The sequence below is a fragment of the Lepisosteus platostomus genome, chromosome 11 (genome assembly GCF_059453375.1).
Source record: "Lepisosteus platostomus isolate fLepPlt1 chromosome 11, fLepPlt1.hap1, whole genome shotgun sequence".
Classification (NCBI taxonomy): domain Eukaryota; kingdom Metazoa; phylum Chordata; class Actinopteri; order Semionotiformes; family Lepisosteidae; genus Lepisosteus; species Lepisosteus platostomus.
Genome location: NC_142621.1, coordinates 7,306,019 through 7,321,684, shown reverse-complemented (window position 1 = coordinate 7,321,684; position 15,666 = coordinate 7,306,019). Strand labels below are relative to the sequence as shown.

Below are 15,666 nucleotides of genomic sequence, written 5' to 3'. Positions count from 1 at the left end.
TCATTTTTGCGCATTCTTAGACACTAGCATGAACACATAACAGCAAAAATTCAATGTAAATGTATTACATAAATGTACAGTATGTATAACTTTTTCTGTTGCTTGTCTTAACAAGTCCGCCCTGTTTCATGGGATTTCATGTGATATGACATAATGCTATATAGAATTTCAACTTTTTATGAGTTCAACCAATGTAGTTGTAGACTGTTTTTTTGAAATATTATTAAAGGTTCCAGGATTTTAAAAGCAGCATGAACATTTGGGACAAATCCCAATGCTGCCCATTTTAAAATGCATCTGTGCAAATGTGAGACTTGGCTAATCAAGATAACAGATTTCAATGAATATTTTTGTTTGTGTTTTGTGCCCTTTGATCCAGCTTTATTCTTGAGATCAGGCCCCCTTCTGCAAGTTTTCAAAGCACCAAATGTATAGCCATGTGATTGGATTAAGCACGCAGACCAAAAGTTTAAAGCAGTGACACTGAGGCGGGGATTCCTCGTATACACTCAGCCTTCATAGCTACCCACAATTACATGAGTTTTTGGTATCAACCTACCTTCGTTATATAAACTGCACAAAACAATTCACTTGCAATAAGAAGGCTTATAATGTGAAAGGTTCACAATTACTTGCTTGTTCTTATAATACCATTGCTTCCATGAGAAGTCATGCAAGCTTATCTCTTTTTGCACTGTGAATCATTAATACCACTGTCAACTCTGCACTAACTGCTTCACACAGTGACTTGGGCTTTTGCAGAACTGCACAAGCAGTTACTCAGATCTGGTAATCCAAGACAATGAAGCTTCACACTGGCAGCTTAATCCTAAAGCCTTGACAAGAAGCTAGGGTGAAGGATAAAGATTTGCAATAAATACCAGCATTGTGGCCTTTTCTCACTCCTAATCTTTTAAAATGTATTTATACCAGCAAGAGCTCACACAAGAATGCCTAAAACAATTATTACTGTTTTCTGTAGTTATCAGCCATGCCACGTGGTAGGTTAAAACCTAGGAGATCCTTGTCTCTAGATCTTTGTCCATTTTCTAAAACTTTGACCATCTTAAAAACAGGAGAGTGCTTAACACAACTTAAAGACAACAGAGCTTAGGCAACACAGCAAGCATATAATGTGCTAATGATTTTTCAAAATGAGATTTTAAATCGAAAAGCATAAATGCTACAAGCTATAGCTTCTTCTGAACCTCTGAACTTTGAAAGCACAAAAATACAGTTACATTGGAGCAAGTTGAAAGTAACTGCAGCACTATAGTACATAGATTTTCTAAGCAAGGAGTCAGGGCACAGTTCAGTGAAGGTTTCCGATGAGTTTAATTTGTGACAAAAAAGGCCATTTCCAGAGGTGTATTCCCACAACATCCTGGTTTCCCAACAGCATTACAGAGAATTCTGTACATCCGTGGTCATCCTATGATATTACTATAAATGGGTGTTTATGAGTGACCATTACCAGTGTATTGGAACCATACAGTAGATAATAATGTACTTCCACTTATTGGCACACTGATGTTATCCGTGTATTTTATAATTTCTGAAATTCCATATACAACTTTAATTTCTGAAAGGTCTCATACAGCAGGTGTGTGCTTAGAATACACTCGTGCCCCTAGCCAGACTCAGATTTCTGCGTACTGAGGATAAAATTTACAGTAGTCACAACATTAAAAATATACTGTGCATCAATAAAAATCTTCTTATGCGTGATCGCTTTAAGAACTAAATGTTTTGGTGTCTATTTGATTAATTGATCGTTCATGACTATGACACACTCAGGTGACTTGCATAAGCACCAAATCATCTCATTAGTGAGACAGCCGATTGGACACAGGTAATGAGGCAATTTCACCTCTTTAATGTCAAGCCTTAAAAATTAACAATGCGTTTGTGATATTGTAACTGTACTGTATGTTGAAAGCAATACAGTGGACTTATCAACAGTGGAGCTAAGTCATTTTTGATTAATTAAGTATAATTTCTGGATACTCCACTCAAAGTACTTTACAAGTAATGGGGGCTCTCCTCTATCATCATCAATATATACCCCCCACCCAGATGATGGAAGCCAAGGTGCACACAGTAAGCTCACCACACATCAGCTATCGGTGGGGAGGAGAGCAGAGTGATGAAGTCAGTTCAGAGATGGCTTACTATTTTTAAGTAATGTCCTAGGATTTTAAATGACCACAGAAAGTCAGGACCTCAGTTTTACATCTCATCCAATGGACAGAGCCTTTTGTTTAGAATAGTGTCACTATACTGGGGCATTAGTACTCACACATACCACAGCATTCCCTACTGGACCCACCAACACCTCTTCCAGCAGCAGCCTTAGTTTTTCCCAGGGGGTCTCCCATCCAGGCACTGGCCAGGCTCACACCTGCTGAGCTTCAATGGGCTGCCAGTTGAGAGTTGCAGGGTGATACAAGTGTACTAAATGTTGTCTACAACACTACAATTCATGGGGAAGTCAAAGTGTCATGTTCTGGGCAAGAGTATTAAGCCACAACAGAACCCACTTGTAGTAGTTTACTGCATGACATTACATTGATCAAGTCCTGGGACTTTTTATTCTGGTTGCATATCAACAGCTGGTGTGGAAGATGAGATTGTTACATTTATGCAGTGGATAACCTACTCACCAGAGTTGAGCCCCACCGAACAGTTGTGGGATGATTCCTGATATTGTTACTGAAGAAAGCATGTGGCATTTAGGGCCTTTAGGTGAGCAAGTGAACAAGGACGTGCATCTCCTGGCTCTACCAGAGGAATGGAGCAGCATTCTACAAGACATCATCTGCAACCTGGTACAAATCACGCGTCAAGGACGAACCAGTTGTATTGATTTCAGCTGTGACCACACACTATTAGCCTGTGACTTTCACAGTGGGCTCCCTGTGGATCCTAAATGTTCATCAGCTTAATGACTTTACCATAAAATTGTCATTTTCTGATAACTTAGAAGTGATGTTTCTTCAGATACTTAGTATATAATACTGCATGTTTATAACTAGCAGATGGTGTATGCTGATTTCTCACAGTTCACAAACTTAATTTCTTGTAAAACAGCTCCACCACATGGATTGCCATTGACAGATAAGTAAAATACTAACAGATGACATTGAACAGATACAAGAAAAGCAGCCGTCAGGTTTGTGTTCTAAAGATGTGTTCTGAGTTTATTTTTCTCATTTAAGAGCTTGAAAAAAATCTAAAATCCAAGAGCAGATCTAGGGAGCATGGCTATATAGCTTTGAAAACACTGCTTCACCCCTCTAGGTTGGAAGGGTGGCATCTGTGAAGAGTTCCAATATAATGTATCGATACATTTTTGAAGACAATTTAACCCTTCTGGAAATGTAAACGAAGCATTTCATTTTTATTGCCTACACTTTACCTCCATACTTGATAATATAAAGTTCAGGGACTTGTGACTTCATTGCCCTCATTCTCTACGAAGTTATGCCACTGATTTTCAGTTCATCACACTAAAGAGGAAAAGGATCCATTAAAGAAGCATTTCTGCTACAAGCAATAATGATTGCCTACAATTTCTTTAATATTGCTTGCCTAACCTGTCTTTCTCCATGCAATATATTTTGTCAGCAGAACTGTTATTTCTGAGAAGAGCAGATTAGACGTCTTCTCCAACTACTTGACTTTTCCTTACTTTCACATAGCTGAGCATTTACCAGCAAGGCACGCCCTCGAAATGTAATGCAGTTCAATCAAATTTTACACAACAGCCCTTACAGAAATCTTGGACGTTTAATATCTCCACCACATGGTTTGAGGCAAAAGAATACATGAGAACCCCACGATTTGTCTTCTCCTCAGCAATTTTTGTTACATATTTTTCATGGCTTTATTAAAACCATCGATTTGTCCTGTGGTCAGCGAAGCTATAGTAAAGTATGTGAAAAATAACCCTCGTCCAAAGAAGCTGAAGAAAAGAATCCAAATCATGTGCGTGAATGATATGCAGACATCACTTGAAGTGCCATCTTTAATAACAGCATACATGAAATAATCCTGGATTACGGGGACAATCTTTGGGTGTAGTTTTAGGCTTTGCAGACCAGGCTATGAAAGGCAGTTTAGAAACCAAACAGTTTCTCCCAATTTTATTTTTTTAGCAGCACTTCAGCCTTGTGCCTCTTTCTGTGAGGTGATGACTATAATTTCTTAATCAATGGGAAAGGCAGTTTTGTTTCATACTTAACTGGGGTACAAAGGGTCACCACAGTGTACAATGAGTAAAGGGAAGCATCGGAGAAAACAGGCACTGTCGAATACAGAAAGGCATCAGTGTAAATTGCAAACATAAAGGGCTGATGACAACTCTCAGATACCCTTAGAGGGATCAATGAACCTGACATCTTATTTTAGCAAGTGCTGGTATTTTTTTATTGGCGTAGTTTACTCGTCACAGTGCAAACAAAATCCCTTAGATTACATTTCTGAAACTCACGTAGTGCTCATTAAAGCTTGTTTAAATGAGACGAGAGGCACCACTTAGCATACTTTCAGCACCAGAAATACAAGTTCTGCTTTTAAACCTGATTTTTTTTTCCATGGCTCATCCTGTTTGATGAGCACACTTTTATATATACTCTAGAATTTATTGCGTTTTTTTTAGGCAGTCATTTTTCCATTAAAGCTAAAAAGGTGTCTGATGGAAATTGGCAGTCTGATTTGTGAAGCAGTGCTTTTTGTCTACTCTCAAGGAGTACTCTGACAAGATACATCACAAGTGTGGATCAAGGAAAGAATGGCAATGAGAATTTTGAGGTTACTTAAGGCCATCTTGTGAGAGAACTGAGTCTGGAGATTGGGGGTAGTTCCTTTTCAGGTGGTTAAATATAAGCATATTTGAGAGGCTAAAGAGCCCTCAATCATAAGGTTGTATCTTAAAGCAAGTTATCAGAAGTTATATTCTCAGCACTAAAAAATAACCTCCAAACAGTTAAAAGATTTAGCAATCTTAAATTATAATATTGATATTACTGCCTGCTGATATAAAATATTTTCAGATCTACAATTTACAAGTGAGATAAATTTCTAAAATATACAGATAATTATTTTATCATACATGCTTTAAAATGCCGAATTTAGAAATGAAGACTAAAATCCATAAGTTACAACTGATGTCTTCTGTTTACTTGAAAATGTATTACAAAAAAATAACTCTAGTTTATATCAATACAGTAAGCTTTCAGCCTGGCATCCTTCCTGTTTTACTTTCTTGAAGTGTGTACAGATTCATTTGAACAAGATAGACTCCTTTAGATGCCTACAAATAGGAAACTGTTGGGCTACTATACTTTGATGTCACACCTTTGGTAAAATAAGGCATCTGTGCTCCTAAAAAAATGTTACAACATACTGGAAAAGATTATATGTAATTTTTCTGCAATTACAGAAAAAAAACTGAAACAGTAAAGACTTGTACAACACAGTAACATCCACAATAGATGCAAAATTCATGAATCATGGAAATTATCACAATTAAATCCAACGAACTGTGACCAGTTTCATGGCAAATAATGTAGACAAGGAAACTAAAAAAATAAATTAATTAAACAGGGTGTGCAAGGGTCTAAAGACAGAGACTGATGATAGCTCAGACACCTGGTCTGGAAAAGCAGAACTTGAACACAAATACCAGTCTGAATCTAAGATACCAGGCAGTGTGTTAGAGACCCAAGAACCAGGCTATGTTAGACTTTTAATATACAGGATTTCAAATTCATAGAAGGAACCTGACATCGTTTGAAGAAAACTGCGAGAAATAAAAGAGAAAGCAGGGGTAGCCAAAGAGAGAGCTCTAAAGTGGCTTTGTCTTCTATTGCCCTTGCACTTCCATCATTCACATTCCTCCAGTCTCTACCAATCCTATACTTGTTTCACACTATTCAAATCCTATGTGCTTTATGCCGTTTTTCTTTCTTTTCCCCCATCTCATCTTATTTATATTTACACCTCCTAGCTATAGATTCTCTAAATTACACAATACTTAAAAATCTTTTAAAATTTCAGCTATGTCTGCACAGGAGAATAGTATTATTTATAAAATACAACTCACAAACTCAGTACATTATATAGCTAACAGCGCCCATACCTGTCCCTCCCTTCTTAACTCCCTTTCTTCTTGGCAGTTATCTTACATTCCATCTCTGTACACAACCAATACAAGATATTACTATATACAATTATTTTTAGGGCAACATTCTTTTTATATATTTCGCTAATCGGAACCAATGAGACATTCGCTCTGGAAGCCTTCAGTCTGTTTGGGATGCAGTCGACAGCACCTGGCCCGTGCTGGGCGCACTTCGCCCCACGGTCATCAGCAGCTGCTGTTCTTGAATTCTCCGTTCTCCGTGATGGACAGCTTGGTGGGGTTTGTCGGGGAGATGCCATTGCGGATGTTCTGCACGCTGTAGCGCTCCTTCACCTGCGTCAGTGCGCTCATGAGCCGGGAGTTGGCAGCATCTAAGGAGCTAATCCTCTTCTCCTAAAAAAAGCAGCAAAAGGCAGGCCTGTCACAACCCCCGCGCTTTGTGAAAATCTGTCGGGTTTCAGTGCTTGAAACAGGATCCATGATGAGCTCAATGTTTGTCATTATCACAGCTGAAAGTCAGCCTACATTTCCATTCCAATGACATGGAAGGTGGTTTGCTGTAGGGCACCTATGAGTATAATCATTTCAAGCACTTCCAACATGACTTAGAAGTGATCTCTAAAGTTTGACACTTTGTACTACATGAATTTATTTTAAAAATGGCAATGAAACAAAATACAGAATGTTCTTTTTCCTTTTATATTTAAGCATTACAAAACGTTTTACAATGGCTGTTCTCAACAGCCACAAAGAACCGCATTTATCATGTTAATTCTCTAACAATGAAGAGCGAGTTTTTGCTGACTTGCAAGAAGCACATGAGGTGCAACCACCACATTTTCTACAGACACCTGTTACAAAGATCTTTCACAGGTACTGTCTGCCAAGAGCCCATTCACTTTGATCCTGCTTGGATGACTCGGGAAGCTGGGTGCTACAATATATAAAAAGCAATTTTTCAATTAGCTCAGGCTCCGAGAGGACCTGTTGTCTCAATGGTGGAGGACTGCATTGCAGCCCTTTGAGAGGCACTTGCAGAATGAGGATAAAGTCATGATCATTTCACAATCCCTTCAGGATCACTTCTAGTCACTGTCTACAGATGATGCATAGAATTATTTTGGTGTTCATCACGCAATCAATAATGAAGTAATGCTCGGATTATGTTTTTCTCATAAAAATAAGAGTGGCCTTGCAGCCATTAACAGAAATAAACAGCATGGCCATACCTGTTGCCTGCAAGGAGCTGCAGGGTAGGGAGAGGATGGAAAGGACTGGACAGACAAATGCACTGAGGGGGTCTGAAGCAGCCAAAAGCTATAGCTAACAGGTGCAGTCTGATATGGCGCACCTCTTCCACACCCATTCCAGCTCAGGACAGCGATTACACAGAGCAACAGAGAGAGGGATAATTCTGCATCCACCACTCTGACTCTCTATACAGTCAGAGTATAAAAAAGTATAAAAGAGTATAAAAAAACAGTATAAAAAAAGCTCTTCGAACCCTAAACCTAAAAGGTAACTAAAAGGGAAAAATCTATAAAGTATTATGCTTTTTTTGGGCTACCACAGGTGTTCCAACAGGACCTAACAGCACAGCTAAAGCTACAACACAAATGCTCTGCCTTTGTATGAACAATCCAAAACAAAAATGTGCACTTTATACAAAAGTTTAAAGTGAGATACCTGCTGTCAGCTCAAATGATTATGCAAACTCTAGCATAGATAACACCTTATATAAATCTTCAGTAGGACTTTATCAAGCAGCTTAATATGAAGATCTTAAAAATAATACGATTACTTCAGCAAGCTCCATGGACAGTTAAAAAAGCATGCTGATATTTAAACTGGCATTAACCAAATTACACTGGATGCATAAGCCTGTAGTACAACAATAGGGATCCCAATGATTTAGCTACCCCAGTGTCAGAGACAGTCCACTAGAGCTGCTGGAATGGGTGGAGAACACCAGCACGCTTGCCAATGTCTAGCAACTGTTGATCTAGAGAACCGATCTACTTGCCTGCTTGCGTTACATCAGCCCGATTAATGACCTGGAATTCAACACAGTAAGCAAGTCACATGTAGCACTGAAAATGGAGCTTTTATTAAAAGAATCAGCAGGGGACCATGTTGTAGAGCATGCTCATCATCAGGCCATGCTGCCAGGGGAGAGGTGACCTAGAGAATTATCCCTTCAAAGTCAACTGCCAGAACTGCACTGAAGTGCAATGCCTCGTGTGACTAATCTTTCAAGAGCTGCAATCAAACATTTCAGAGAACCACTCAGTCCTGATTTCATTAGTAATACTGTATATAATCAGAAAGAAATATTGGAACAAATATTCGAAATATTGGGAAAAAAAACCTACACTAGAATCTGAACTACCAGTTCGCTACACATCCTATGACACTAAGGTACCAAAACAGTTAAGCAATACAGAAAACAGTATAATCCAAAAAAACATGCAAGTGGAAAGACCAGGGCACATCTTTCTGTAAAGTCTAAATTCTCCTTGAGACTTACTTTCTTCATGCCTACATGTGTCACATTTGCATCTAAACAATCAGGTAAATGACAAAGGGTCATCACTTTGAGACAACTCTGGCTGGATCCTGACAGGAGTGTCTGTGGCTCAGGGGTGAGGATTGTTTCTCTGTGCTTCGAGAGGCATCATTAGCAATAAACATCAAGACCGAAAACGCTGCTGATGTTCAGCATCCATTTGCAACATTCAAGGCTCTGAGTACAAATAAAAGTCAAACATTTTTCTAATTTGACTGAGAAGCATGTAATTACTTTGTCTCAATTTTTATAATTTTTTTATAGTTTGCTTTTCTTAAAAAGGGGTTGAATCACTGAATCATTACCCATAAAATGAAAGAAATAAATCGTCTTATAATATCAACAGAAGTAGAAAAACTGCATGAATAGCATTTCATCATTTAAGACTAGCTTTGTCATGCTGCGGAGAAAAAAATACTTTAAAGATTTACAATGCCTCTTAAGCTTGTTGTTTGGATATCTAACCAAATATAGGCAATATGAAATTTAAACAAATGAAAACGGCATTCGGGCATGGCCTGCATTTTACTTGCAAGTCTAACCTTTAATAAGGTAAATAACTCTGGAACAAATTATCTGAATTCTGAAATTCTGCATAATTTAAGTCCCTTTTGGAAATGTAGCTACCTGAGCCATTAAAATGTCACAGCACAGCGCAAAATATTTTCATAAAGAAGGCTTCATAACAGTTTTTGGGTGATAATAGCCCCACCATCGGCAACACTCCATGCATTTTATCTTCTCTTACCTGGGCATCTATTATTTTCTGTTTGGCATCTATGACTGCCTGCATCTCTGCGTGATCTCTTTTCAGCTCCTCTTCCACGGCCATCAATCTGCAAAATGCAATTTGGTCTTTACTCAAAACGGTCACCCACTGCTTTAATTACATACGTCACGCACAGTCCAAAAACAGTCAAACAGTGAACTTCAGCTACTACCCTACGAACCCCTCTCTCACTCCATTTCAGTATTTGAACAGAAGGATAAGATCAGCTCTTTTGCACCACCCAGTGGACAAAAGGATTTGCTAAGAGACAGTTTGAACAGTAAAAAGGCAAGTTTGCATGGCTCCACTTGTATGTTTCAAACAGCAAAGAGCCCATTGAAATGCATATTGCAGGTCCTACAATCGATCTAAGGCAATTAAAAACCCATTAGCCTTATGTATAATTGGAGCACTAGACGGGTCCAGCGCTGTCCCCCCGTGCGCTGCACTGCGGCCCCGGCTGCGTGGGCCCGGACTGCACCTGCAGATGATGCTCTTCATCTGGGAGTCCTTCTCCTCCTGCTGCCTCCGCAGCCTCTCCTCGCTGTCCTCCAGCCGCGTCTTGTACTCCAGCAGGAGCTTCTGCATCTGCTGCTCCTGGGCCAGCAGACGGCGCTCGTACTCCTCCAGGCGCCGGCTGGACACGCGCAGGCGCTCCTTCAGCTTGGAGATCTCCAGCTCGTACTGCCGCAGGGGAGAGAGGGAGAGAGAACGCCGCACTCAGCATAGAAGTGCTGTGAATGGGAACGGACAGGTTTCCTCGGCCTAGGATTCTCTGTGGGGTGGGCAAAGTGGGTAGCACCTGTGGCCCACAGCTCCAGGGCCCTGTTTTCCATTCCATCTTGGGAGTGCCTGTGCGTGTGGAGTTTGCATGTTCATGTGGGTTTACATAATGTGCTCCCACCTTCCCAAGATGCAAAGCTTAGCTCTGATTGATTCTTCTTAAATTGCCCCTTACCAGTGGGGTTGGTACCCAGTGAAACCAGTACAATCTACAGTACTATTAAGAACAATGGAACCACAACAGATGGAATGGACTCCTCTCATTTGGGACTTTCTGATGTACTGAGGTTTAAAGTTTAGCGCCTCCTTAATTTCAAGTAAGTCCAATTAGCTGTTAAGCTAAACTGAACAACACTGGCTCCTCTATAACATTGGGAGAACTCTTTGGCTCTGATGGTTTTTTTTAACACTAACGTCTCCACTATTCAACACTTTCATTTTCTTCTCAATGAAACGCACAAAAAGCCCATTGCAGGAAGATGTACTTTCTCAGGTTGAACGCCGGGCTTCCTCTTGTATTCTAATTAAGTGCTATAATAATAATAATAATAATAATTGCTTACACTTATATAGCGCTTTTCTGGACACTCCACTCAAAGCGCTTTACAGGTAATGGGGACTCCCCTCCACCACCACCAATGTGTAGCATCCACCTGGATGATGCGACGGCAGCCATAGTGCGCCAGAACGCTCACCACACATCAGCTATCAGTGGGGAGGAGAGCAGAGTAATGTAGCCAATTCATAGAGGGGGAGTATTAGGAGGCCATGATTGGTAAGGGCCAATTGGAAATTTGGCCAGGACACCGGGGTTACACCCCTACTCTTTTCGAGAAGCGCCCTGGGATTTTTAATGACCACAGAGAGTCAGGACCTCGGTTTTACGTCTCATCCAACACTGCTGCACTCATCAGCACTTAATCCTCGCTCCAGCTTTTGTTATTTTAATCACAACTGCCAGTTTCCTATATGATGAAATAATAAGCTATCAACAGTGAAAGGGAAATCCGGTAGTAAGCACTCCTGTTTACAATTAATGTACTTCAAACCCTTCAAAGATACTTGGCTTCATTACTGGACTGCTATTTAGAGACACCTAATGTACGAAATTAAATGTGAGCGAACGAATTCAAAGAGCTCTTACCTTTTCTGCATGCTTGCTGTCTTCCCTGCTCTGTTCCAGCTCATCTTCATCTTCGTACTGGCCGTTGTTCAGGACCCAGGCTGCCGTCCTCTCCACAGGAGACATGGTGATGGACTCGACAGGGGACTGCACCTGAAGCAAGGACATTGCACTCCGTTCTAGTCAGCGCTAACCAACCTTGGATTCTTGCCGCAGTAGGGCTCTGCTACTGACAGTCTGCGCGGCTATAAGTCAAAGCCTACTAGACAATCACGTGAGGCATGTGGTGTCTTTCGTGAGTTTACAGTGAGCCACAAAACTGACATCAATTCGTAGGAGGTTCTATACCTTCTGCTCAGCTGATATTGAAAATATCAAGCACAGCAGTTAGAATATCACAGTGGGTGGTTTCTCCATCCTTTGATGTGAAGCATATTAGTTTATTCCTTTTTGGGGGGAAGTTTACAGAACCCACAGAAAGACACTGACTCATTATGGGCACCAGGGTGAAAGGGAAAGATATTGTCACGGATACATAAACATTTCCCTGATGGTTTAACTGAGGCTCACGCTGTACAGTGTTACCAGCTATTGGCAGGTGGACTGTGAAAGCCCACACAAGACGTACTGTAGTTTAACCACTGAATTCTATCAGATTCACAGCAGTTTATTTTGAATGGTTTGCGCAACAGCACTATTAATATTTCCATACTAATCACCACAACGCACCTATGTTTTTGCCCAGAAAAGTATATTTAAAAAATTATACTGAACATCAAGAGAAAGAATTGATAACTTCCAACAAATACACAAAGTGATCAGGAAAATATTTTTTTTCTACTAGATGTATAGACATTTTAACAGACAAAGGTAAATTCTATAAATTAAAATCAAGATTAACATTTGTTATCAACTGGCTTGATCAACAAGGCTTCTACTATAAAGGTCACAGGCTGGTACTTTGTGGCCACTGTGGGAAGCAATACCGACTGTACATATACCACGTTTTGCACCAGGTTTCACACGCCGTGTTGTGGGATTCTGTCCCATTTCTCCAACAGAACTTGGATAGCATGTCTGTTCACTGGATTCTGAGCCATGATTCCAAACACCATCCCAGCTGATCCCACAGATGTTCAATTCAGCAGCAGCAGCAGCAGCAGCACAGGGCAGCAATCAAGGGTACTGAACTTATAACTGGAAGGTTGTAGGTTCAAGTCCCAGTGGAGCTGCTGTTGTCGCATTGAGAAGGTACATTGCCCAGGTAGATATCCAATAAACTACCCAGCTGTGTAAAGGTAGGTTGCTTTGGATAAAAGCCAAATAAATTAGCAAGCAGTGGGACATCTGGTAAAAAGGGAATCCATGTCATTAACTGTCACTTTCTCACCACTTTTAGCTACACGGCCTGAATGACCTCCTGTTGTTTGTGCCCTTATCTCTTATAACCCATATATTTCATTTTACTAAAAATCTACATGCATAAAGTTTTCTTGGCACTAAGAATAAATATGGAAAGAAATTACAGCAAATCCAACCTATTTACAGTGCTAACAAAGCCCACATCTCACCCCCTACACTTGTACCTAGTGGGTCTTAAATACTCATGGAAATTCCAGCACGTACTGTCATGGTAAAATAGACTGAGGTGAGTAACAGTGGGTAACTAATATTAAATGACAAACAGCATCAAGCAGTGTGGGCTCAGCACAATCTTCGACTAGGATATGACACAATAGCTCAAAGACTCACTATTTCTAGTGTGGATCCCCACAACCAAGCATTCTTCTGTAAGGTTTTAATGTCTATACTGTAGTATGGTATGTTTTTAATATGTAAATATACGCTAGTGTTAATATAAACTTTAAATTAAAGCTGCTGCTTCATGACTATCTTTAAATAACTCTTATCCTTGTAATGAATTGTAGTTCCTCAGAATTTTATGGAAATTATTAGATGCAAAATGTTCATCATTTACCTGCTTATGTCTGAGCATTGTGACATATCGATGTTTTATGCTACTCCAACTGCTGACGGCAACAAGACTTTAAATAGCAATTTGTGCAAAGTGTGCCAACTAAGTTGAGGAATGACAAATAATAACAGAAAACTCTTTATCACACAAACAGCAAATTTATATTTTACACCCAATCAATGCATGTATGTGTTTAGAAAAATAAAGATGGGGGAGTTTTGTCACTGATTAAACATTACTGATAACCATTTTGATCATCTGACAATGTGAAATACTTAACTGACTAGTGAATAAGCATTAAATCACCTTATTGGGCAAAGAGGATTAAGTGATTTAACCTATTAAATGTCAAGCATGGTAAAATAAAAAAATCAAGAAAGCACTAAAAGTAAGCAACACGTCCTGCTGATCGGGAGAACAGTGCCTTTGTGCCATTATTCGAACTTAGTCCAAACTTAAGAGACACAGTTCCCCTATGATATGGCTCAAGGCTTCCCAGATCATAGCCTGACATCTTACCATGATCGAAGGGGATGGTCTTACCAGGAATATCTAGCTGCTACAGAAGTTCTCCTGTAGTGAAGGATGCCAACCTGGCTACACCGTGAGCTCATCTGTTACCCTTTCCGCAAGCTCATCCTGACATGACAACATTCCAGAAGGACATTGCATGTTGTCATACCGCTCTTACACCAGCTGTTTTATGAGGCAATAATGTAACAGCAGTGTCATTGATTTACCTACTCGCCAGACTTGAGAGCTACAGAGAATTGTTTAGATGCCAGATCTTATCCAAGTCTCAGAGACCAGCGTATGGACACGTGCTGCAAATAGTCATTTTCTTGATCAGAACTTGTGAATGTCTTTGCATGTAAAAGTGCTCAGCTTCCAAGTATTTTTCAATTTTTTCTATTATAAGAATTGAACTGAACGCTTGCACAAGCATCCGAAACGAACCGGCGGACCGGCCCCTCTAGAGTGAAGGGAGGTTTCTGTACCTGCTGGGGCGGCTGCTGTTTATGGACCATTCTGGCTCGGGGTACCGGGCTCTCCCTGGAGGACGTGGACTGCCGCGAACGGCTGCCGTTGTGGGGGGAGGGCTCCTGCTTGTAGGGGCCCCCCGCTGCGCTGCTGGTGCTGCGCAGGGAGGCGCTGTGAGGAAGCGAGCGGGGCGTCCTGGCCCCCCCGCTCCCGCTGCGGCTCTGCTGCTCGACCCGCACGATCTGGGCCGTGCCGGTGCTGTTCTGCCTGGGCAGAGCCGGGGGCTGGGCGGCGGCGAGCCGGTCGGGCGCGGCGTGCCGGCGGGGGGCGCAGTCCTCGCTCTGCGTGCTCCGCCGGCTGAAGTCCTCCATGCTGCTGTTGGAGGGCCCGCTCAGCTTCCCCGTGGCCGCGAAGTCCTCCGAGTTGCTCCGGCTGCGGGAGCTCTCCGTGCTGAGGTTCTCCGAGCTGGAGTCCGGGCCGCAGGCCGGGTGCGGGGGGTTGCTGAGGTGGTAGACGGGGTTCTGGAAAGAAAGGGGCTGCAGGCTGCCCTGCTGGCTGAGCGCGGGGTGCAGGGGCCGGCGGATCTGAGGAGCGCTCTGGGGCAGGACCTGGGCCTCGCGCAGGGACGTCTTAGACGCGAGCTGAGGGTAGAACTGGTGCTGGCTGTGGGGGTGTGGGTGGATAGAGATCTGGCTGCCCGTCAGCCTGGCCGGCACGTCGTGGATGGGCAATCTCTCGCTGTGGACTATGTGAGGGTCCTGCAGATCCATGAGGGATATGCTGCGGCCGTTGGGCAGAGGGTTCTCTCGCTCCTCCTTGTCCGAGAAGCTCATGCTCTGAGTGGAGGACTGCTGCCCCAGGAGAGGGTGCTTGCTCCGCACGTGTCCGTCCGCGTGCTCCTGAGTAGGACCCCGCATATTGTGCAAATCACTACAACAAGAGATGAAATGTCAAAATAAATCCTGCTGGAGGGGAGTTTTATAAATGTGCACAGGCATGCAGGCTTATAAATGTGTGGACAAAATCTGAGAAATCTGAGTCTCCCTGTTTATTAAAAGTTTATAAGTCCTGGACAAAAGATCATGATATTCACCACATCAAGGACTTAAAAACCATTAAAAAGCATTCTAAAATTGCCAAAAATAGTTGTTTGGGGTTTATTTTCACCCTGGTTGGATTCCCATTAGAATGGAGGATTTGGAACAGAAGTAAATAATGAATGTCAACTGAAATGAACCTACAAACACAAAAATGCATTTGTGCATGCCGGAATGACTATAAATGTGAGGATAACATCTGAGAAAATCAAATGAAGGTCTTGGGT

General features: G+C 41.6%; 1 protein-coding gene across 8 annotated transcripts in view; it reads right to left on the bottom strand.

Moving 5' to 3' along the window:
- Positions 1–3,770: 3,770 nt before the first annotated feature.
- The window catches only part of rasal2 (RAS protein activator like 2), a 104,172-nt gene continuing 92,276 nt past the window's right edge, over positions 3,771–15,666 (bottom strand). For 7 of the 8 annotated variants that reach the window (XM_088598154.1, XM_088598156.1, XM_088598151.1 and 4 more), the window contains 5 exons: positions 14,360–15,272; positions 11,408–11,539; positions 9,962–10,164; positions 9,460–9,547; positions 3,771–6,538 (listed from right to left, as the gene is read on the bottom strand). In XM_088598154.1, the coding sequence (XP_088454280.1) occupies positions 6,371–6,538; positions 9,460–9,547; positions 9,962–10,164; positions 11,408–11,539; positions 14,360–15,272 (1,504 nt within the window). In that variant the 3' untranslated portion in view covers positions 3,771–6,370. Of the gene's footprint in view, positions 6,539–8,168; positions 8,200–9,459; positions 9,548–9,961; positions 10,165–11,407; positions 11,540–14,359; positions 15,273–15,666 lie in introns of all 8 variants that reach the window. The other variant, XM_088598153.1, reaches the window with a different exon arrangement.